Raw genomic sequence first — 24,754 nt, 5'->3', positions numbered from 1 at the left:
CCAGATTGCGTCACATGCAGGAGTCTCCTCACGGGCCCTGATTTCCCCCATCCACACACGGGGAAAAGGTTGAAAATTGCATATAGACTCAGCTGCACATCTACATTTGTGGTATATATCATTACTTGTCCCTGCGGTTTATACTACGTAGGGAAAACCAGTACTACCTTAAAAGAACGCATGGCAAATCATAGATCTGCTATTAGCAAAGCTCTAAAGGAAGAAAAAGCCCTACAACCTGTGGCAAAACACTTCATGTTAAAGAGACACCCGTTACCATCCTTTAGATGTATGGCTATTGACTTTCAACCCCCCCTGGATAGAGGGGGCAACCGCGATCTGTCACTTCTGAGACTAGAGTCCAGATGGATTTACAAACTTGACACTGTGGCCCCTCGTGGGCTCAATGAAACTCTGCCTCTGGGATGCTTTCTATGATTGACTAATGGCCCTTTCTGTATGCACCCCTTTGTATATTGTATGCAATTATTTGGCTTCCCTGCTGTCTCCTCGTGATATCTGGGGCTCCTACTAACTAGTTCATATATAGGCTCATGATAATGCATATGTCACATATAGTTGCCTTATATTTTTGCCTTATCTCCTCTCCTTTTATCTCGATACTTTCTGTCTACCTTTCCTGGTTACTTGTCTGCTCCTCACACAGACTTTGCTTTTATCCTTTCTCTTTACTCCACGCATTTGAAAACGCTACCAAAGTCCCCCTTCCAATATTGGGTAGCAGATGCACCCAAGATGTGCCTTACGAACCGTGGGTAGCAGGAGTACCCTACATTTATCTATGATTGACTCTTTGGCCTAAATAGTTCTGACACAATATGCGGGACTGAGCTCTGGGCATGGTAAGTGAAGTAAGCAGGATGACGTGAACAGTACAGCGAACAGCACTTCTAGCTCTGTCCGGCACCTGGCTAAAATTGTGGCTCCCGGATGCGTGCCAGCACACCTTTGGTGTGCTGGCTATTTGTCCGATATGCCTCCTTTAATGTCCCCTTGCGCTTGAACAGCCGCAGCCAACAGCAGCCGGTTTGCGATGCCTGCGCTCCAGACGCGGGTACGCGATCACCGGCTGTGGAGAGCGTGCGTGACAACAAGCCGCTGAGGTTGCCTAGCAACAGCTGAAGCGCTAGGATCACGGAGCCTGCCAGCGACTTCCGGTTTGCCGCTTCACCGCTGCTATGGCCCAACACGAGCAGGTTTGGCAGTGCAGACCCCCTGATTTGGCCGGACCTACACGACTTCAGCTGGCACGATGCGCATGTATCAGTAGGTAAGGGGGACTGTATGTCTTTGCGTGTATTCTTTCCCTTGCACTTTACACCTTCTTTTTTCCCACACATGGTTGCTAGGCACCATAGCAACAAGTATTTGGCGCCATTTTCTTCTTAAAATGGCTGTCTGTGTTTGTGGCACTGTTCTCACCCTGACGAAGATTCCTGTGCGGAATTGAAACGTTGGTCCACCAATAAACCTTTCAAAGATTTAATGCTTGACTTAGTCTGATTGATTATGGAGTGCTGTCCACTATGGAGATGTTTGTAAAAGTTTTACGGCCTGGCACCCAGCATTTGGATTACCCTTTTGGTTGTGCGTTCCTACTTCAACTGGATTATATATATATATATATATATATTAAGGCCAATTGAATGGTTGTTTAGAATTAGCCATTCTACAACATACTAAAAGTTAACTTTAAGGTGAACCACCCTTTCAAATTCGAGTATTTAACACAATTATATTTTTTGCTATAAAACTGAAATATCAAATTTGCGATATTTAAGTGCTAAGTACTCTAATGCAAAAATTTGCATCTAAATGCTGATGGGCTTGTGTACAAGTCAAGGATCTTTTTCTCTATGTAGCATAGAAATTATCTAAATGATTATTTTTCACGTCAGGTAGTACTTGGTATGGAAATATACTTATGTTAACTAACTTATAAATATATAGGCAAACCCCAAGTCACACATTGGTCAAATGACCTTGAGGTTTATATGGGGCACCTGCAAGCTTGCTGCATTTTTGCTACAAAACTACCTTTATAAAACACTTAGTTTTATTAGACCAATAAAAGAGGAATGTGTTTATCAATGTACATAATGGATTGACATCAAGAATAACAGAGTAAATGCATATTAAATGCAGTTGTGTTTTTTACAGGCAGTGATTTGTGTGACACAATCAATGAGACTGAATGGACAGATATTCAGAAAAAGATCATTCCCTGGAAAAATAGTATCCCAGATTTTGATTTAGAAATGGCTGTTCAGAATCGTGCTGCCAAGCTTGGGAAATCAAATGGAAGTCTTATTGTTGTAGCATCTCTTATTGATAAACCCACAAATTTAGGAGGTAAGTATAAAGTCCTAGCAGCAAAATGACTGTGTTAGCAAATGGAACCATGGTGATTTCCAACAAATCATTTTCCTGCCCTCTAACTTTTGTGGTCCTTGTTTCTTTACATGCCTAGTTCAATTTCCTCACACAAGCAGATGGTTCCTTTACAGTGTTAAAACATAGCTGTTCTTATTTAGAACAAGATAGGACCTCTAGAAGTAGCTACCAATCCAATAAAAGAACTCCTGGGCCCATCAGGTGTAAACAACTCTGATTTGTTACAGTAAGTCAGGACCTGTGATGTCATCAGTTTAGCATACTGCTAATCTTTTTTAGGCAGTTTTGAAAACTAAAGCATATCACTAAGACAAAATGGGGGCCTCAGAGAACAATGCTAAATCCATTTGTTCCTTGTTTGTTGATAGGGTAACATTTCCTAGTCATTCTTTTCATATCTTCACTATCCCTAACTTACATTGAGACAAACTGAATACTGGATGATCCATTCTGTATTTCCTACCTTCAATCAAAGAGCTTTTTGGGATAGTCCTATGTTTGTGACCCATTGGCTCCCACCCATGCAAGCTGTGAGTATACTGTAGACCAGTGCTGTCCAACTTCTTTGGTACAGAGGGCCAGAATTTTTCTGGCCTACATGGTGGAGGGCAGATAATGGAAGCCAGTGTTAACCACTCCCTGTTTTAAGCCACACCCACTATAAACCACCCCCATGTTACAACAAGACCATATCCACATTTGGTAGCACACCAAAAAACCAAATGTTTGGTGCTCACTGCAGGGATATAACAACACTCATATATGAAAAAAGTTAAGTCATATTAATACATGCACTGTATGCTGAAATCCATATGCCTCATCTTCCCCCTGTGGATAACACAGCACCCCTCCCCCTCGCCAGCATATGATTAAATACCTTAGGGGCCCCTAACAACAATTTCAAATCCTAACAAACCCCTACCAGGCTTATGTTCCACAGGCAGAGTATGGCATACACAGGAAACATAGGGAAGGCAGAGTATGGTACACACACAGGGCCCATAGGACAGGCAGAATACGACACACGCAGGGAGCATAGAGCAGGCGGAGTATAGCACACACAGGGAGCATGGGGCAGGCAGAGTATGGTACACAGAGGCAGAGTGGGACAGGCAAAGTATGGCAGAGTATGATACACATAGGGAGCATAGGGCAGGCAGAGTATGACACACACAGGGAGCATGGGGCAGGCAGAGTATGGTACACTCAGGCAGAGTGGAACAGGCAAAGTATGGCAGAGTATGATACACATAGGGCAGGCAGAGTATGGCACACACATAGGGAGCGTAGGGCAGGCCGAGTATGGCACACGCATGGAGCATAGGGTAGGCATAGTATGGCACACACATGGAGAGTGGGACAGGCAGAGTATGACACACACAGGCAGCATAGGGCAGGCAGAGTATGGCACACACAGGGAGCATAGGGCAGGCAGAGTATGGCACACACAAGGAGCATAGGGCAGGCAGTATGGCACAGTGCAGGAGACAGGGAAACCTTATCAGGACCACTCTAAGATATACTGCATACAGTATTGGTACCCCTTCATATGATTACATGTGTGAGCAATGCAGGAGCCAGTTAATCTCTGTAGCGATACATTTTAAAGCTAACACAAGGTAAGCAGGCAGACTTTTATGTGGGGGGCCACACAAGGGGGGGTAGCAGGCCGCCAGTTGGACAGCACTGCAGTAAATCCTTGGCCGCCCAGGACCACCCTCTTCCCTGTCCCCCCTGATGTATGCTAATTATATCACTGTCTTTGCTCTGAAAGCGCTTGCCAACCCTTCTGTGAATGTGTATTTTTATAGCAGGTATAAACATAGGAATACTTTTGACAATAATGAGTGATATGGAAGGGGAGTCAATGGAGGGGGCGGAGGGATGGTTTTGTTCTTCTTTAAAAGGGTCGTTCACATTCACAATTCACAAATTATGGTTCAAACTTCATAGAAATGGTAAAACAACATAAAATAGCTCAGTCAAAGTTTGTAATTTGTAAGAATAGGTCAAACGCAGATGATTGCTGCAAATTAAGCGTGCTTTTATTGACACTACTTTTAGAGCGACCTCTCTTTTTTCAAATGCAACCAAAATCCACATACTAGCATCCATTTAAACTGTAAACTCCACCCACCAATTAGTGATGTAAGGTAGCCACTGCTAGGAGGGGGACTTTTTGCAAGCCTAGCCACTTATAAGAGACATTTAAATTTGGCTCATTAAAGTTCATTAGTGAAAACAATCAGTCCATTGTCAAATAAAGAGTTCATGTTGATCCTTTTCAGCGTAAAAGTGCAATCCAATGTTCAGATTCAAATTTTATTAGTCACATACAATCAGACAAAGTATGACATACAGGGAATTGCTTGTAAGAATTTACAGTAAAAAGAAGAAATTAAGAGTTACATTAGAGATAAAAATGAACATAGATTTAAGGTCTAACTGGAGGATTTAACCTAAAGAAGTAAAGAACAGCTTAAAGAATTTTAAGTTAAGTTTAGTGCAAATTACAGTGACAAAAAAAACAATTTGCTGCGCAAATACAAAAGTTTTTTAATAAAAGTCCAACATGAAAAGAATGAAAGAACACTTTAACACGTTATCCAGAAAGCTCAGAATTACGGAAAAGCCTTCTCCTATAGACTTAATTTTATCCAAATAATCCAAATTTTTTTTAAATGATTTCCTTTTTGCTCAGTAATAATAACACAGTAGCTTTTACTTGATCAAAACTAAGATATAAATAAAAGATATAATTAATCCTTATTCTAAGCAACACCAGCCTATTGGGTTAATTTTCTAGTAGACATAAGGTATGAAGATCCAAATTATGGAAGAGCCGTTATCTGGAAAACCCCAGGTCCCGAGCATTCTGGATAACAGGTCCCATACCTGTACTATCTTAAACAACTGAACAGATAAAAAGGAAGGAAGTGAATTGCTGCTGTAAGGGGATAGAAATCTAACCTTCCACACCTGCCAGTTCTCTGTATAAGTTTGTACAGACCCGACCATGTAACATAGAACTCCAAAAAATGTAAACTTGATTAAAGCCAACAGTAATGAATGCATCCACAAATTGTGAAGGAAAATAATACCCCCCTTCCTAAGTTCATTCAGTTGGGCTTATGTTAAAAAGTTGCATAAACACTAAAACTGCCAAAACAAAATATTTATATACATATAGGTATTTATAGACCCCTTTTTTTTAATTTAATGTTCTACTGTACAGTGCTGTGTACATAAGTAGCGATATATAAACAAAAACATACATGCATGATTCTTCCTTTTGAGAGGACACAGTAAAGTCTGCCGTTGATGCGCAGAGATCATTTCTCCACTTTCTCTTCCTCACCTGGTTCCATGTGATGATTCTGGGACTCTGCTTACCATGGTGGGTTGTGCACAGAATTTATGCAAAGCAGACTCATTTTCCACTCAGGCTTCATTCATGTAATAGTAGACTTAACAAAATATCAGGTGTTCCTAGTCACCCATAGCATGCATTGACCAATGGGTTAATCTCCCTCCGGGCCAATGGACAGGACCTCCCTCCAAAAAGTTAAAAGGGACATCCCCTCCTCACCTGTCCTGTCCGGAGCATGTTGTAGCATGTATTCCCAGCTTGAAGGGGGGGTTGTCTCTCTTTCTCCTTTTCCCCTCTTCTGATGGAAGTCTGTAGGCTCCCGAGGAAGGGGTTAGCCAAGGAGGGCCCGAGAACTAACCCACTAAAGGGTTAGGTAGGCAACGCGGCAGGAGGCGCTGGCACAATATGCAAGGAGCTGTCTAGGTGCCGCATGATGACGTCACGGGAAACGGGTCTTCAGCCAGTGCAGCTTAGAAGACTGAGCTGCAATGTAAGGTGGAGGGAAGCCGCTCGGTCATCCTGGAAGTACAGGAAGGGAGCGGTTGCCTCTGCAGCAGGATTGTTAAGCCCCGTTCGGTGTAGTATAATATGGAAACCGGAAGTAGGGATTCCACCATTTTGGAAGTGCGCACTAGACACCGTAGAGGTGGTGATTTGGCGCCAAAACGTGTAATACGTGGCATGCAGGCATGGAACATGTATGGGAAATAATTCCGGATCACTAATAGGCAACTGATGCACATTATGCTGGAATAGAACATCACGTTTTCATGTGTGATTTGCAGCAATCACGTATGTGAGTGAGTGGTCTCTTTTTACTAGGGATGCACCGAATCCACTTCACGAAAATGCATATGCAAATTAGGGGTATGAAGGGGGAAAAAAATTTACTTCCTTGTTTTCTGACAAAAAGTCATGCAATTTCCCTCCCCGCCCCTAATTTGCATATGCAAATTCGGATTCGGTTCGGCCGGGCAGAAGGATTTGGAAATCCTGCTGAAAAAGGCTGAATCACGAACCGAATCCGGGATTCGGTGCATCCCTACTTTTTACCATATATCCTAGAGGGCAAGTCTGACAAATAAATATTGTTTATGCAGCACTCCTGTGATGCCGGGCAAACCACCACACCCCAAAGGGAAAAGGTGAGAAAATATTCTAAAAAGAGTGTGATTGTTATTATACAGCCATCCTGCCTCTGAAAAAAAGGATAAAACACCGGAGTAGGCAGAACCTGTGGTGCAAAGCCAGGAAGAGTCTGGAACAGCAGGAATACAAGCATTTCAGAATTCCTAGCAGCTGTTATAAAACAGGCAGTGGTGCAAGGTTTTCAGGAGGTAGCAACTGCCAAGAAGAGACCAAGGCTGGCTCATTCAAAGCAGACTGATTCTTAGTCTGAAGTCTCTGAGGGTGAACTGTCGGATGGCTCCATCCATTGGGCTCAAAGAAGGAGAAATTGATACAGATGAGGAATCAAACTTTGATTTGGCTTTGATAGAGCCATTAATTGAAGCAGTAGGACAGATCCTTACTTTTCCCATGGGAGCCTCTAAATTTTCTTCAGTTGACACTTTTTCCTTTGGTTAAGAAAAGGTCAGTGTGCTTTCCAGTGCATGCGTCTATTAAAGAATTAGTCACAGCAGAATGGGAAAAAAAGGCCTCCGACAGACAGGGGGATTTCTAAAGAAATATCCATTTGAAGATGAAAAATGCAAAATTCTGGGATGCCACACCCAAAGTAGATGCTGCAGTGGAGAGACTTGCTAGAAGAACGACATTTTCTGTGGATGATGCAACAGTCTTTAAGGGACCAATGCAAAAGAGGATTGAATTTAACTTGAAGTCATAGGGTGCAGCAGGAGCTGCATGTAGGCCAGTGGTAGCACTTACTTCAGCCTCCAGAGCATTGAAGGTGGGGCTTGCAGATATAGAGGAAGTGATTTCTTCAGATGTGAAGAGGCCAAAATTATTAGAAATGCTGTCAGATTGCAAAATGGCTACTGACTTTACATCAGGAGCTTCTATCGATTTAGTGCATTTTATGGCAAGAAACATGCCACTATCAGTGGCAGCAAGGAGGGCCTTGTGGTTGAAACTGTGTGCTGCAGATGCTGCTTCAAAAGCCAATTTGTGCCAAAATCCCTTTGAGGGAGAGATACTCTTTGGGGAAAAGTTGGATACAATCATTAAGAAAGTCTCTGGAGGGAAAAGTGTGTTTTTTTCCACAAGAAAGGAAGAATACAAGAGGGAGATTTGATCCTCCATTCTCCAGAGATAAAGAAAGGCCTTTTAGGTCATCAAGACAGTACAGACCTGGCAGAGAATATATGAGACAATCCTCATGTAGTTCCTCAGATGAGAGTTGGAGGAAGGCTATCCCTCTTTATTCAAGTCTTGGCCACAAGCATACAGGATTGCTGGGTGTGCAACACAATCCGAAGTGGGTTCCGGCTGCAATTCGCAACAGTATCATGGGGAGATCACCATCTAGTGTCATCATTCAGGAATTCGGAAGAAAGTCAAAAGTTGACTGTTTGGCAAGTTTCGAGTCATTGGGGTCAATCATTCAGGCCATATCAATTGGAGACCGGCTTACAAATACAGATCTGAAAGATGCCTACTTCCACGTACCTATCTGCCTAGAGTACAGAAAGTATCTATGATTCGCAGTAGGCAAGGTATATTCCCTTTGGTCTGTCCCAATCTCCAAGAGTATTTACAAAGATCCTCATTTCTCTCTTAGCAGAGTTAGGAAAAAAGGGTATTGCGGTCTATCACTATTTGGACAACATCCTGGTGATAGTAAGTTCAAAGGAGGAAGCAGAACACCACACGAGAAGGGTGGTAGAGTTTCTTCAAAGTCACGAATGGATAATCAATTTAGAAAAAAGCAATCTGTCACCAACAAGGTCACTGACATTCTTGGAGGCATATTTTTTTCCAATAGAAAAGCAACAGAAGGTTGTTCGAGGCTGTGAAGGATTTCAAGAGCCAGTCTATAGTGACAGTGGGGCATTGCCTGAAGATTCTGGGGTTAATGTCCTCAACCAACCACGTAGTAAAATGGCCATGGTGACATTCAAGAAGCCATCAAAATTTTGTGTTAAGGAAAGTAAAGAGTCCTCAACTAAAACTACACAAGAAGTTGAAGTCTCAAAAACTAAAGGAAAAGTTAAGATGGTGGTACATGCAAGAATATCTGGCAAAAGGTATGTATCTGGAAGAACCAGAGTGGACTATCCTGACAACTGATGCATCAGTTGTAGGTTGAAGAGCCCATTTAGAAGATCAATTTGTACAAGGATCTTTGAGAATGAAGGAGGTATCATCAAACATCCTGGAGCTAAAGGCTATAAAAGAAGCTCTCTTTGCTTTTGGGAAAGAATATAATGGTCATTTCAGACAACATTACAGCAGTGGCTTACGTTCAAAAACATGGAGGCACCAGAAGCTGGACATTGCTGGAGGAAGCAAGTAAAATTTTCCGTTGGGCAGAAGAATCGTTGGAAACAGCTGTGCATTTGCAAGGTACAGAAAATATAAAAGCAGACTTCTTAAGTCGAGTCACGATAAATCCGGGAGAATGGAGTCTCCACAAAGACATTTTTCAGTCTCTAGTAAACACATGGGGTTTTCCAGAGGTAGACGCCATGGCATCCATAAAGAACATAAAATGCAAAAGATTCTTTTCAAGACACCCATGCAGAGGGGCAGCTGCAGTGGATGGCCTGAGGCAAGACTGGTCCGGGGGGTTGATTTATGTCTTTCCCACAATTCCTCTCATATGGAGGGTGCTGAAGAAGATGGATCGGGAGGCAGCGGAAGTAATAGTTGTGATCCCCTGTTGGCCAAGAAGGCCATAGTTTCCACTGCTTCGCAGGTTGACCCTGCAGAATACATTGAGAATTCCAAGATTTCCAGGGTGGTTGACCCAGGGTATGTGTCAGTGCCAGGAGGAAAATTGCCTCTCCTTGATGTCCTGGAGGTTGAACGGGAGAGGCTTATTAGGCTGAATTTAGAAGGGTAAGTCATAGAATTTCTATTAAATTCAACCTAAAAACAGTACTAGAAAATTTGGGACAAATTTGTGCAATTTACAACTGCTGCAGGTCAAGATCCTAGATGTACTACAGCCGGGTCATCTAGGAGGTCTCCATCTGAGCACTCTTAAGGGGCAGAGTTATCAAAGGTCAAGGTGAAATTTTGAATGGAAAAAATTTGAATTTCGAGCTATTTTTTGTGTACTTTGAATAGGGAATAGTCCAAATTCGATTTGAATTTGAAAAAAATTCATAAATTCAAATATCGAAAATTTATCATGTATTGTCTCTTTAAAAATTAATCTTCGACTATTTGCCATCTAAAACCTGCCAAATTGCAGTTTTAGCCTACGGGGGACCTCCTGATGAGAGTAAGACCATGCATAAAGAAAGTGTCTCCTCCATTGGATCTTCTTTTACACGCTTTAACACAAGCTCCATTTGAACCACTGCGGAAAATCTCATTGTGGAATCTCACCCTGAATGTTATTCTGTTGGTAGCAGTTACCTCAGCTTGTCGAGTTGCAGAGCTTGTCTGCATTGTGCGCTTCTGAGTCTTTTACAACAATTTTTAAAGACAAGCTGGTCCTGTGACCTGCCTTTATGTTTCTGCCAAAAATAGGCTCCAAATTTCACATGGATCTGGAGGCGGTACTTCCTTCATTCTAATCATCTCCTAAGACAGATAAAGAAGTTGGTTGGCATAAGTTAGATTTAGTCAGAGCAATAACAATATACTTGGAAAGAACACGTACTTGGAGGAAATCAGACCGACTGTTTGTGGTTCCCTGTGGATTCAGGAAAGGCTCAAGCTCCTTCAAAGAAAACGTTAAGCTCATGGATTGTGGCAGCCATTGCAAAAGCTTACAATGCAGCAGGCAGGAAGGTTTCCCAGGGGTTAAAAGCCCACTCTATGAGAGCACTGGCAAGTTCCTGGGTGACGGAAGCCAAAGCATCGCCAGATGTAATTTCTATATCGGCAAGATGGTCTTCAGTTAACACTTATAAAACATTATAGACTGGATGTCCTTGCTTCCCAAAAAGCTAGATTTGGGAGAAAAGTTCTGCAGTCAATTGTGCACTTTGATGAATAAAGCATATTTGTGTTTCATGGCAAACTTGTGTGGTGGTCCCTCCCTGTTATTAGCGTTAGAAGTTCCCATTGGTGAATGCATGCCATGGGTGACTAGGAAAACAGGAAATATTTATTACTCACCGTAATTTCTTTTTCCTGGTCACCTTCCATGGCAGCAATCACCATGGAATTCCCAACTTATTGGACAAGCGTTACAGCCAAGACAGGTGAGGAGGGGAGGGGCTGTCCCTTTTAACTTTTTGGAGGGAATGTCCTGTCCATTGGCCCGGAGGGAGATTAACATTTAATGTTTTGTCTACAAGCTCTAAAAATAAGGAAAGGTAGAAAAAAAATTTTTATGGATTGAAAAGTAGATAACATTAACGGTTTACTGATAAAATATGTTAAGATCAGCTATCAACACATGCCATATTTTTTCCTGTAATTTAGTGAGGCTTATGCTCAACATCTACCTATTTATTCTACTTGGTTCCAGGTCTATGTCGCACTTGTGAAATATTTGGAGCTTCTGCATTAGTTGTTGACAGTCTTCACCATGTTAATGATAAACAGTTTCAGTATCTCAGTGTAACTGCTGAACAGTGGCTTCCACTTACAGAGGTAAGTATTAAGACTATGCCACTCAAGTGTATGGGCACCTGAGCTCTAAATGGACTACAGATTGCAGTTCATTTTTGTTTTTAATTGTTTTTAAGCCAATTATGTCTTTGGTCATGCAGAGGTGTTGCTTTTCTGCTAGTTTACACACTCCACCCCGGAATGGGTGCTCTGTTGTGTCGGGATATGAAGTGAGAGACAATGGTGGCTTTTATTTGACATAATGGTCAATTATACCTAGAGCTTTTGGACCCAAAGGACTGCACCCAAACTGCTAGTTTTTGGAGAGAACTACCTGAGTGCCTGCTTTCACTTTTACACATTTATTTAGAATAAACTTTCTTTCAACATTTGGTTATAAAAAAAATTAAGCTGCATAAATTCTATTCTGTTCTTATAGGTTATTAAATTTTACCATAGGGATTGCAGTTGTTTGTTTATCAATTTTATTTGTGCCTAGGTGTGAAAAGTATGTCATTATGGAATTTATTGTTCATAAATATAATACTTTGCTTTGAAATAAGGTGCTTTAAACAGAGTTATTAATTGTTTACATTATTATTATTACATCATAAAGCCAGGTTCATGGCAAATCAACTCTTTTTTGGTATTTTTAATGTTTAAACATTTTTTAGTAGCTTGTAGTCAATCTATTGTATACACTTACCGAAACCCCAGATCCCAATGATTTCAGATGAAATACATGTTTAAGTGAATATATTACAGTAAAATATTGAACCAGCTGATTAATAGGTACATAAAGGCTAGTGGCATAGGTCCTACAATGTGATACCAAAGTCAACCAGCATTCTTTGTGTTGGGTGCTCGGTACACAAGCTGTTATTCAGCCTATGAGTACAGAAATATGCTAAGTCCTGGTTTCTGCCTGTACATAATCATCATGTTACACTCAAATAATGGCATGGCATTTTTAAAACTGTACAATTTATGAAAAAACATGATTACTATTGATTTTGTGTGTGATTTGAATTTCAGGTTAAACCAACTCAGCTTCTAGACTATTTGCAACTTAAAAAAAACAATGGATACACCATAATTGGAGTAGAGCAAACAGCAAAAAGTTTTGATCTTACAGAGTATTGTTTTCCAGAGAAGTCCTTGTTGTTACTTGGGTAAGTTGTTAACAAGCTCCTTTCATTCTTTTATTGTTTTGAAAGGCATTTTGTTTTTCCTGTATGTCTGTATTCTCAGACTTTTGCTTATGATTTAGGTAAGGCAGAAGGTGTTGTAGTTTAGCATAGGGCCAATGGCACAAACAGTAAATTGTTATGTTCTGCCTCTTGCATTTTCAAGCCTGATGTAACAGTTCTTTATTCATTACAATGTTATTTTTAATAACTACTTCAGTTTTTAATAGTGCTCATTTAGTTTTAATTGATAACATTGAAATAGCCTACCAGAGAGCATGTTAGATTCATGGTTAGTTTATTTTTTTATATGGGTGTAATTAAAGTTTGGGTAAAAAATAATCACATTTAGGATGAGGTGGGCTATAAGGAACCAAAGAGCCCTTCATAATAAAGACATTAAATTTAAAAACCCCTCTTAATGCAGAAGGTATTCACGTCTGATGCTACACAGATTGCCCTACCTTAAAACCAACAATGATAGGTTTTGCCCCTCACAGACAGAGAAAGCAAGGCTATAAGTTAAAGGAGACTTTACCCTAAAAAACAATATGTTGGATTTGAAATATTATTTGTTGTTGTTTTGTGGTGCAGCAGCACAAACGGTGAAGATGCCTCTTCTTTTTTAAACATTTTAGAAGCCATCTAATGAGCTGTTTGTGCTTTCAAGCTGGCAGGTGTGAAAAACAGCACTACTGCCTGTGAACCATATCTGTATGGAGTCATTCATACACCATCCTTGTGATACTGCAATATACCACGTTTTCAATTCAATTTATTTACTGAGTTTCTAATTTTTACTGGTCTATATATCAGTCACACTTCTGTGGCTCATTTCTCATTCATTGCCTCTTAACCCTCCAAATACCCATAAGTAGCAAGCAAACCGTTATGTAACATCTGCTTTTCAGTAACATGACTAGGCAGGTTGAAATTTCCCAGTGGACTGGTTAACGCTGTTTATCATATTAAATTAAGACTATAATTAACAAGTGGCTGCTAAGCAGGGAGCCTAAGCTCATTGTATTAGATCCTTTAAATTAATCATACTTAATCCAATAAAATAAATTATCTGTAGCATATTCAGTTTAGTTTTTAAACGGAAACCTTCCCATCATGTTTCAGTCCACAAATGGTCTAATTTATAAAGTACCGTATATACTCGAGTATAAGCCGACCCGAGTATAAGCCAAGGTACCTAATTTTACCTACGAAAACTGGGAACACTTATTGACTCTAGTATAAGCCTAGACACAACTACAGCCCTGTCTCCCAGCAGCGCACATTCCGCCAAAGCGACCCCCATCGATCAACCGGACTTCTTTGCAAAGTTGATGGTGACAGAGAATTGCCAAACGGATTACTGTGTGCATTGTCCCACTGTCCCACTACCATGTGCAGAGGGTGCTGTGTGGAATTGCCATCACTATTAATCTTTCGTATAACCAACAGAGGGCGCTGTGTGATATTGCCATCACTGTTAATCCTTCATATAACCAACAGAGGGCGCTGTGTGATATTGCAGTCACTGTTATTCTTTCATATAACCAACAGAGGGCGCTGTGTGATATTGCAGTCACTGTTATTCTTTCATATAACCAACAGAGGTCACGTTGTTATTCTTTCATATAACCAACAGAGGGTGCTGTGTGATATTGCAGTCACTGTTATTCTTTCATATAACCAACAGATGGCGCTGTGTGATATTGCAGTCACTGTTATTCTTTCATATAACCAAAGAGGGCGCACTGTTATTCTTTCATATAACCAACAGAGGGTGCTGTGTGATATTGCAGTCACTGTTATTCTTTCATATAACCAACAGAGGGCGCTGTGTGATATTGCAGTCTCTCCCCAAGCGAACTGTTGGTATAGGAATGATTAAAAGTGACTGCAATCTCAACTACTGCCCGCTGACCCAAGTATAAGCCGAGGTAGACTTTCAGCACATTTTGGATGCTGAAAAACTCGGCTTATACTCGAGTATATATGGTAGTTTATATTTAGAGAAATGATAAACACATAAGAAGCTACCTGTATAATAAGTCTTCTGCGGCTAAAATATGCCCAAGCACAAACATAATACAGGTATGGGATCCGTTATCCGTAAACCCATTATCCAGAAAGCTCCGAATTACAGAAAGGCAGTCTCCCATAGACTCTATTATAATTAAATTATCCATATTTTAAAAAATGATTTCCTTATCACTGTAATAATAAAACAGTACCTTGTACTTTATCCAAACTAAGACTTAATTAGTCATTACTGGAAGCATAACCAGCCTATTGGGTTTAGTTAATATTTACATGATTTTCTAGTAGACTTAGGAGCATGTTTACTAACATTGGAGATAAATATCTGGAGAGATTTCTGGTGATGTTGCCCATAGCAACCAATCAGATATCTGCTTTTATTTTCTGAATTATAGGTGGCTGTTTAAATCTAATTTCTGATTGGTTGCCATGGGCAACATCTTCAGAAATCTCTCCAGATATTTATCTCCAATGTTAGTAAACATGCCCCTTAAGGTGTGAAGAACAAAATTATGGAAAGATACGTTATTATTTTTATTACGTATACGTTATTTTTTGGTGTGTTTTTGTTTCAGAAATGAACGAGAGGGAATTCCCGCTAACCTAATACAGCATCTTGATGTTTGTGTAGAAATTCCACAACAAGGAATAATCAGGTCACTCAATGTCCATGTTAGTGGTGCAGTTTTGATTTGGGAGTATACAAGACAACAAATCTTGAAGCAAAAAGATTGTGGAAAATAGTATTTTTCAGAAAAAAATAAATCAATGGATTTTACTTTTTATTTATTTACCCTATTAAATCACTTGTACTTCACTTGGAAGCTCAATATTTTTTACAAAGGCATGACTAAATATTGAAATAAACATCTTCATTTACTTACCTCCTGTTTCGGTCATTATTTGTAAATTTCATGTGTATATCCCTCCATTGTACTGCACTGTACTTGTATAAATACTTGTTAATAATAATAATAATCAAGTGTACAAACAGTATATAGTGCATAGATCTGTTAGCCAAAGTACAGTTTTGGCCTGGGATTGTTTAAACTTCAAGCAGTCTGGAAAAATTATTAAAAGTTTAAAGCATCATAAACCTAGTATACTGCTGAACCAGCTGTCATGCCTGGGAATGATGCAACCAAGATGGTGTAGGAATATCACCGGCACACAAGGCATGCGTTTAGCAGGGCAAGCCCTTGCAATTTTATTTAATGTATGGTGCAACGTTTCGGGGACACACCCCTTTGAAACATTGCATCATACGTTAAATAAAATTGCAAGGGCTTGCCCTGCTAAACTTAGCATGCCTTGTGTGCCGGTGATATTCCTACACGTTTGACTGGAGGTTGCCGATTCCCCCATCACTGAGCACCAAGATGAGAGATTTGAGAACGTAGGGTGTGCGGTTATTTCCAATTTCTTTGCAACCAAGGTGTTGGCCATGAAGAAACCTGCTGATCGCTGACTGTCGTTTTATAGGGCCACGAGGCATGTGCATTTGCAGCCATAACCATAACCATGCATCTGTGAAGCATGCTTGGATGTAATTTGTATCAATTGTGCAGTATTATTGATGACCTTTCACTATTATTATTAACATGTATTTATATAGCGCCAACATATTGCATAGCACTGTAGAGTAAATGTGATTATACAACTAAATCACATGAATTATATACATAGAACAAATGGAGTTACATACATCACAATCAATACAGGTACAAAAAGGTGAGGAAGGCCCTATGCATAGGAATACAGTCTAAAGGGAAGGTAATAAACAAGGTGTGGGAGTGGGCAAGATCGAATTAAGTGGGTGAGAAATGTGGTATTCTATGTGGTGTTGCGTTTGGTAGTTAAGCAGAGTGAGGGTAGGCTTCTCGAAAGAAGTGCGTTTTCAGAGATTTCTTGAAAGCAGAAAGGTTGGGAGAAAGTCGGACAGACCGTGGGAGAGAGTTCCAGAGGAGGGGTGCAGCCCTTGCAAAGTCTTGAATGCGAGCATGTGAGGAGGTAATGAGAGAAGAGTTGAGTAGCAGGTCAGTAGAGGAGCGTAGTAAGCGATTGGGTGAGTATATAGAGATGAGTTCAGAGATGTAGGGTGGGGCAGAGTTATGAAGTGCTTTGAAAGTCAGTGTCCTTAATTTAATTTTGATTCTGAAAGGTAACGGATGCCAGTGCAGGGATTGACAGAATGGAGTGGCAGAGGAGGAGCGGTTGCTGAGGTATATGAGCCTCACAGCAGTGTTCATTATGGACTGGAGAGGAAGGCCAATTAAAAGAGAGTTACAGTAGTCTAGACACGATATGATGAGAGAGTGAATAAGAATTTTGGCAGCATCTTGGGTGATAAATGATCGTATTTTGGATATGTTCCTTAGGTGGAAGTGACATGATTTAATAAGTGACTGGATATGAGGAGTGAATGACAGGGCAGAATCTAGGATAACCCCAAGGCACCGGGCCTGGGGAGAGGGGGTGATAGTGGAATTGTTAACTATGATGGATACTTCCGGGATGTTACTGGTGTTGGTTGGAGGAAAGAGAACCATTTCAGTTTTAGAGAGGTTTAATTTAAGGTAGCGTTGGGTTAAGGTATGGCTAATAAATGATAATTTGCTTTATACTTTAAAGAGATGGTTCACCTTTGAGGTAACTTAGTATGTTATAGAATGTATAATTACTAGTAACTTTGCAATTGGTCTCCATTATTTATATGTTATAGTTTTTGAGTAAATTGCCTTGCTATTTTGCCTCTTTCCAGCTTTCAAATGGTGGTCATCAGCCCCATCTAAAAAATAAATGCTCTTTAAGGCTACAAATGTATTGTTATTGCTACTTGTATTACTCATCTTCCTATGCAAGCCATCTCCCATTCATATTCCATTCTTGTATTCAAATCAATGCCTAGATGCTAGGATAATTTGGACCATAGGAACCAGATTGCTGAAATTTCAAAGCTCTCTGAAAGCTGCATTTTTTTTTTTTGCATTAAACTGAATAACATTGCTGATAATGTATCATTTCTAAATAAAAGCTATAAGCAACAAAGGATTGTGTGGGACTACTCAACTCTATGCCAGAATCTGATATCAAGGAACTCTGGTGGGTTATCTAACCCTGAATAATTGTACTGAATAGTCAGTGTACCTGCCTACAGTTTGTGCCAAAACGTGCTTCCTGCCTTTCTGTATGCCAAGCACTTCTACTGTCTGTGTCCCAGCTCAGCCTCATCCTTTGTTCTTACTCAAACACTAAAACGCCCAGGGGTCCCCTGGTTCCTGACAAGATTAAAGTTGGATATTTTCATGATTGGATATGGGCAACACAATGATTAGTAATGGAAACTGGTAAGGGCCCATGCAAAATAAAAAGTTTAGGTAGCTTATTTAAAACTAGATTAAAGGGATTCTGTCACAGAAAAACTTTTTTTTTTTTTTTTTTAATCAAAACACAGAACTCTACATTGAAATCAATTAATACAAAAGTGCAAACAGATTTATTTTATATTTAATTTTGAAATTTGATGTGGGGCTAGACATGTCCTTTGTTTCCCAGGTACCCTCAGTCACTCTTTACTGCTGAACTGCAAGTTAAAGTGATATCACCTGCTCCTTTCCACTCCCCTCCTCTGTCCCAGCAGCCTATCAACAGAACATTGGGTTATTATCTGTTATCTGTTAACACAATAACAGTTCCCCTGACATCTGCATTGCTAAAAATGAGAATAGCACTCAATCATAAATATCCAAGTCCCGCTGCAACTCTAACAGTTACATTGAGAAGGAGAAAATTTAGCTTATACATTGTGAAATGCGGACTCTTTCTGAAAGCACTGGATCAGGCACAGTGACCCAATATGGCTGCCTACAAATCAATATTACAGCTAAAAAAAATACAGTTGTTGCTTCAGGAATAAAAGTACAAAATTGCCAACCACCCGGTCTCTCTACATGCAGTGCTGGTGAACATAGGCAATAATGTATTCAGTGTAAGGTGTAACTTTTTGCACTCCATTCTAGATGCACAAAGAGCTGCACATTAGGGCACAACCAATGGGGCAAAGACATGGATTTACAAAATGTAGATCCTCTCAAAATATAGGACAGAATTTATATTAAATGATGAGTCATATTTGAGAATATAGTGCTTTTTGTAGTGTAGATATAAAGCATGGAGGCAGATGTGGTACAACAGGAGTCACAAAGGTTTTATGATTGCTCTGGCAGTGAAATGGTGCAGAACAACGCTGCTTCTTAGCTTGTGTAATAGAAAATGAGCAGGTGCAAAGTGAAGCTCTAGGGACTTAAACCAAACAAAGAAAGGACATTTTCTATAGTTCCTGGAGGAAAAAAAAGAGTTCCAAGCAGGAAGGACTGTGTCCATGTAATCCAAACACTGAGCATAGCTGAATAATTTGTCATATCAAGCTGTCAAGCAAGTACCTGAGCTTACAGGGCAGAGGATAAAGCTGATATTAACCATACCGATTAGGACAGCACAGAAATAGACTAACTTGAAAGGTATATGTGGTGGAGAAACAAAAATGTTTCCATGATTTCACCACTTATGGTAAGAGTAATGTTCGAAATGTTAGTTACGAGACAAGGGAGATTGTTATATGCGATGTTATATTGCTGCATATAAGCATTTTTGGAATCTAAGCAAAATTGTGAAGTTATATACATGATCATTATAATCAAGTCTGAGTAATGGATAATGCAACAGATCAATGATGAAACATTAAGAAGAAATGCTTTGTTTACTTTATGTACAAAGGAATATTTTGCCTCCCAATAATAGCAGCAACTCCTTTTATCTTCTGGATTGCATGGGAGGTTAAACCGGTGGACACTGAGGCTGGCTGTATATTTTATAAGTTGTTCCTGAATCTGGATCCGGTGAGTAACCTCAAGTCTCATTTTGTTATGCGCTAATACTGACTATTCTGTTATATTCTGTTATTTACACTTGCTTTTACTTTCTAACTTTCCTGCTATTTAACAGTTGTTTCATTCATACTGGTGATACTGCATATTATCATTCTTTTTTACAATGATGATTGTGTCTGTTTTGTTTATCAGTTAGTGTATTTAGGGCAGATGCTATACTACCTCTCTTCATGTGTTTGCCTTCTGACAGCACTCCACCTATGCTCATCAGGGCTTCATACCTGTGTTTTCTATTACACCTACAGAATTTTGCAACAATCTTCTTATTCCCATTGGTGTTGGCTGCTCGTGGATAATGTTTCAGGTGCTGTTTAACTTCACCCTAGAAAACTATACAAAGAATGTTAGCAATACATCTGCTGCAACTACAGAGCCATACTGGAGTCTAAACATAACAAAGTGGGATATTAAGCAGTCCTATACTAGCAACACAACCAAAACTGACCAAAACACTACAAATGGACTTTGTGGATGGTACAGCAACCACACAAGATTGGAAGCTCCTATCAGAGGTTACAGTGAATCCACAGGACTGCACCTTATTTTACTTGAGATCTTGATAATCATTATGGCTATAGGAGCAATAGCAGGTCAGTTTAAAAGTGTTTTATGTGTATACCCCCCAAACAAAGTAGGTCTCTCTAAAAAATATACTGCATAAAACAGCTCATATGTTAAACCCTGATTTGTGTAAATAAACAATTTTCATAAATATATACTTTTTTAGTAATATGTGTCAATAACCAAGATGAAGCACAGAGCACCCTCATGCAGGTCTCCTAGCAGGGAAGCCTGATGGACATAATTTTTCCAGGTAACACTATTTTCTTACATAAATAAAAGAGCACTGAGTTCTCAGACCTCCCATAAAAAAGAGCATGAAGGACCTGGCAGCAATATGAGCACATATTAATATAGGCTTGTTGGGGCCATACTTCTTACGAGACCATTCCCTATTGATAGGGTGTATGCTTCCAGAGCATTTTAAGCTTACAGGTAAACCGCTTGACTAATCCTCTTTATTTGTTTAGTTAAACATATTGTACATGTGTTATTTCAATAAAAATCCTTATTTAAGCATTATTTTAAAAGACAGGGAATAGTGTGAACTTGATACAGTTTATCTGAAGGGCCAATGGAAAAATCATCAGTAACCCTCTCACTGTGACATTTCACTGCATCCTCTTTGTCACCACACATAATTTTTTGGGCTCAAACTCCCTGCTTTTGGGGATAATGTGGGCAGTATCCTGAGCCCAAACCCTGTGTATGACTCATAGTACCATTTTTTCACTGAATGCAATGGTTCAAATGGGACAGGATCAAACCCTTTGCTTGGTTAAACAGCTCTTTTGAAGGCCCAGAATGTCAGCAACCCGAATTGCCTATGGCCATTTAACACTTAGGTTGCTGCCATTGCTAACCTGTTACAAGGGTCTTTTGGTGTTTGTCACCAACCACCTCCTTCACTACATTCCTGCACAGATTGACAAATGTTCAGCCAGGCAGAGCTAGAGCAGCATTTAGTACTGTGCATGACCTGTCTCGTCCTTGCTGATTTGCAGAGTATTCTGTAGAAAATGAGTGAAGCAGTGAAGACGTTTATTCAAGATGCATTTAGCATCTAAATGCATCTTGAATAAAACGTCTTCACTGCTTCACTAAATCAGCTCTCCAGTGAAATCCTCATTTTCTACATGATTCCTCTTCCCTGGACTTGGCAAAACCAGATCACTGTTGGATTGAGCTATTACTTATACATACGGCTTGTGGCAACAAGTTATTTGTATTTTGCAAAGTATTCATTGCATTGCCAACCAACACAATTAATACTAAGATAATTGGTTAGGCAGATAAAGGGCATGTGCTGCAGTGGAAGCTTGCACTGCCTCAACTCCTCCTGACTCCTCGGCTCTAACCCTTGCATCGAGTCAGAACTTTAAAAGAATATGGGGGAAATGTAATATAATTAACAAAGAACAAATTTGCGAATAAAAATGTGCTTGTTGCTATGTAATATTATTCATTAGGTTGTTATTGCAATGCGAATCTTATTTGGCATTGCTAACCTTTGAGACCTGTTTGAAGGTGGTGTAAATTTTGGAGCAAACGTAACAATTTTTCATTCAGACGTCTTGTTGCAAACTACAAGATTCGCAATCGATATCCTACTGTCGTCTAAGGGGCAAAGTTGTTCAATTTGTGAACATTTATCTGCTTTGAGATCAAATTGCAAAAGTTTTTTGCTATAGCGACCAATATTACATTCCCTCAGTTGTCTCTACTGCTGCTGTTATTTAAGCAATAGGAACAGGGTTGGACTTGGGGGCACGTCACCCACCAGACTGCTGTCCAGTGCCCCCCGCCCCCCTACTGTGACGTGCTGCTGGCGTTGCTCGCCACACAAGCGGAGGCGGCGATGCGCGGCACCAAACAAATATATTTTCTCCTACAAACCGAACATTGAGAGAGTGGGTCCGGCCCTGTGGGGGCCCATGAGTGTCGGGCCCAACTGTTTTTTTCCCGGTGTCCCGCCGGGCCAGTCCGACCCTGAATAGGAATGACATGGGGAAAGGACAAAGAAGGTAAACTACCCGTTAACTCACAGAAATCTGACGCCATTGTCACTAGGTTATAAAATGCCATGAGAGGATCACTAAGTCCTTATTTTATGTTACAATTTAATCTGAAAAGCAATTATTTTTTTTAAAAAAATCCCGTAATGACAGGTTTATTTGACACCCCTAAACTGGAAGCAGGTTACAGTCAATGTTCCAGTATTAACACATGCATATTTTTTTTTCCTATTTTGGGGCTTATTTTTTAACTTTTTTTTTTTTAATAAAGGCTTTGGCTGCATTTTAAAATTAGAAATGACAAACTTGTGAGGTATCTACCATAGACACTTCTGAGAGAGGGGGGAGTAATTCAATTTTTATATATATTTTGTAGATTTTTTTAAATGCTCTTAAATTTCCATGGGTATTTATAGCACAGGGATGTGAACATTTAATTGTCTTGCATTGTGTCCACCTATGCAATTTAGTGAAATGCCTGGGTTAAATGTATATCTAAAATGAACTGCTTAATTGAGTACTCAGCCCAGTTCTTAAGAACAAGTTGTGGATAAATATGTAGAAAGGCTTGCTATGTTTTGGAAGTACAAATTAGTTTGAGGAATGACTTGATGATATTTAGTGAATAGCTTGTTATGGTCTGCTTGATTAGTGTAGTATACAGTAGTAGCTGTTGAAGGGATTGAGGTATAGACACAGTATTGTGTCATTAATTTTTTTATACATATACTGTAATAATCCATTTTCTTTCCACTGTCTGTTTAGATTTGAACAGAGCACCACCTTACTTTCTGTCATATGAACTTCAAACAAGTATGCAGAAGTCTTTTACTGTTGTCAGTAACCTGAGTCAGCATATACAATATTTAGTGTCCTTGTCCTTTTTTGTTTAAGAATTTTATGGGATGTTATTAAAATATTCATCTTCATACAGTAAATGCTGAACACTCTCCTGTCCAGTGTACAATATATAAAGTTGTCTTCATTGTATAATGTATAATATGTAGAGTTATGTACATTATCACATTTCTAAATATAATGTACAGATGGATACATAAGAGTGTCTCCACAAAGTAGGATAAGTTTTAATTGGGTAAGGCTAAAAGAGTTGGTGGAATAAAGTTTTTGGCACTTTTTTTGTCCCAATATTTCTCTTGGAAAATCTGGTAATTTTAAAGTAGAATGCCATATGAGGGTTATATTTCTCTTATGTTTGCATGCTCCTATGACTTACGGTATGCATTTGTTTGTCAGAATAAACTTTTGATACTCCAATACTCCAATAACCCTACTTAGCACAACCATTTGTTTATATTTGGGTTTTTGCCCAGGAAAGTGAACCCTAACCAAGGGAACAGTAATTTTAAAAAAAAAGAAGAAAAATAAAAATTTAATGTCCATGTGTCAGAGCTCCTTCCACTGATTATAATTAGTGTTCTGACATTTTTGGGGAAGCTTCATTCAAAAGTCATTGTGATTTATGAAAAATGTCTTAAAAACAATGTGTACTTATCTCTCTTTGTGAGATTGCAAGGTTCCATACCAGTATCGCCCCTGTAACATCACAGGGTCTGTTAATGTTTTGCTTGTGTATCTATTTGGAATGTTCCAAATGTAAATTTGGAACATTCCTGATTAAATGAGTGGAGTTTCTTCCAACTTTATGCACAATAAGAGCTAACCAGAAATCTAGACTTTGATAGCACAGAAGGTTACTGATTGTTTTAGTGAATTTTGGCATGAAAACATGCTATTTGTGCTTAAATAGAAAACTGGCTGAAAGATAGATGAGCAATATTGATGATAAATTAAACATTTTCTAGTTGAATACCCCAGGAGTCCATCCCTTGTCCATTGTTTTTTTCATTCATTAATTTTCTTGACGTTGTTATTGTAAATACTGAGTTTGCTGATTATATTCATTTGTGCAAAACAATATATTGCATGCAAGGTGTTTATACTTTGCAGAACAATTTGTATAAGGTGTGACTTTTGGGAGGAAAAACGTGAATGAGATAAAGTACAGAAACATGCAACTTAACTGATAGAAGAAATGGAACAATAAAATTACTAGGGAAAAATCACAGTTGGGTTTGATTTGTTTTGAGAAGTCACTTGCGAAGGAATACGAGAGATTGTGGAGGATTATTCTTCACACAAAAAAAGGACAAGAGGCTATCCCTTTAGGCTTAAAGGGAGTGGTTCACCTTTAGGTAGAATTTTAGAACAGGTATAGGATTTATTATCCTGAATGCTTGGTACCTGGGGATTTCTGGATAAGGGATCTTTCCATAATTTGGATCACCATGCCTTAAATTCACTAAAAAATAATTTAAACATATTGTTATTGCTACTTTTAATTACTCATCTTTGTATTGCTGAAATTGCAAACAAAAGAACTGCTAAATAAAAAGCTAAATTACTCAAAAAAATAACTAATAAAAATGAAAAAAAGTGTGTACAGTATGTGTTTACAGAGAGGTGTAAAGTCGACATTTGAGGGGTCAGTAATGTAGATGGAGTGCTAAT

The 24,754-nt window shown here is 39.4% G+C and overlaps 1 protein-coding gene across 2 annotated transcripts in view; it reads left to right on the top strand.

The window, feature by feature from the left end:
• tarbp1.L (TAR (HIV-1) RNA binding protein 1 L homeolog) overlaps positions 1–15,583 on the top strand; it is a 100,504-nt gene extending 84,921 nt beyond the window's left edge. For both annotated transcript variants that reach the window (XM_041562802.1, XM_041562801.1), the window contains exons 27-30: positions 2,182–2,373; positions 11,397–11,521; positions 12,515–12,651; positions 15,276–15,583. In XM_041562802.1, the coding sequence (XP_041418736.1) occupies positions 2,182–2,373; positions 11,397–11,521; positions 12,515–12,651; positions 15,276–15,444 (623 nt within the window). In that variant the 3' untranslated portion in view covers positions 15,445–15,583. The remainder of the gene's footprint in view (positions 1–2,181; positions 2,374–11,396; positions 11,522–12,514; positions 12,652–15,275) is intronic.
• The last annotated feature ends 9,171 nt before the right edge of the window (positions 15,584–24,754 follow it).

The sequence above is a fragment of the Xenopus laevis genome, chromosome 5L (assembly GCF_017654675.1).
Source record: "Xenopus laevis strain J_2021 chromosome 5L, Xenopus_laevis_v10.1, whole genome shotgun sequence".
Classification (NCBI taxonomy): Eukaryota; Metazoa; Chordata; class Amphibia; order Anura; family Pipidae; genus Xenopus; species Xenopus laevis.
Note: the sequence above shows the minus strand (reverse complement) of the source record. Positions and strands in the feature narration are given on the sequence as shown.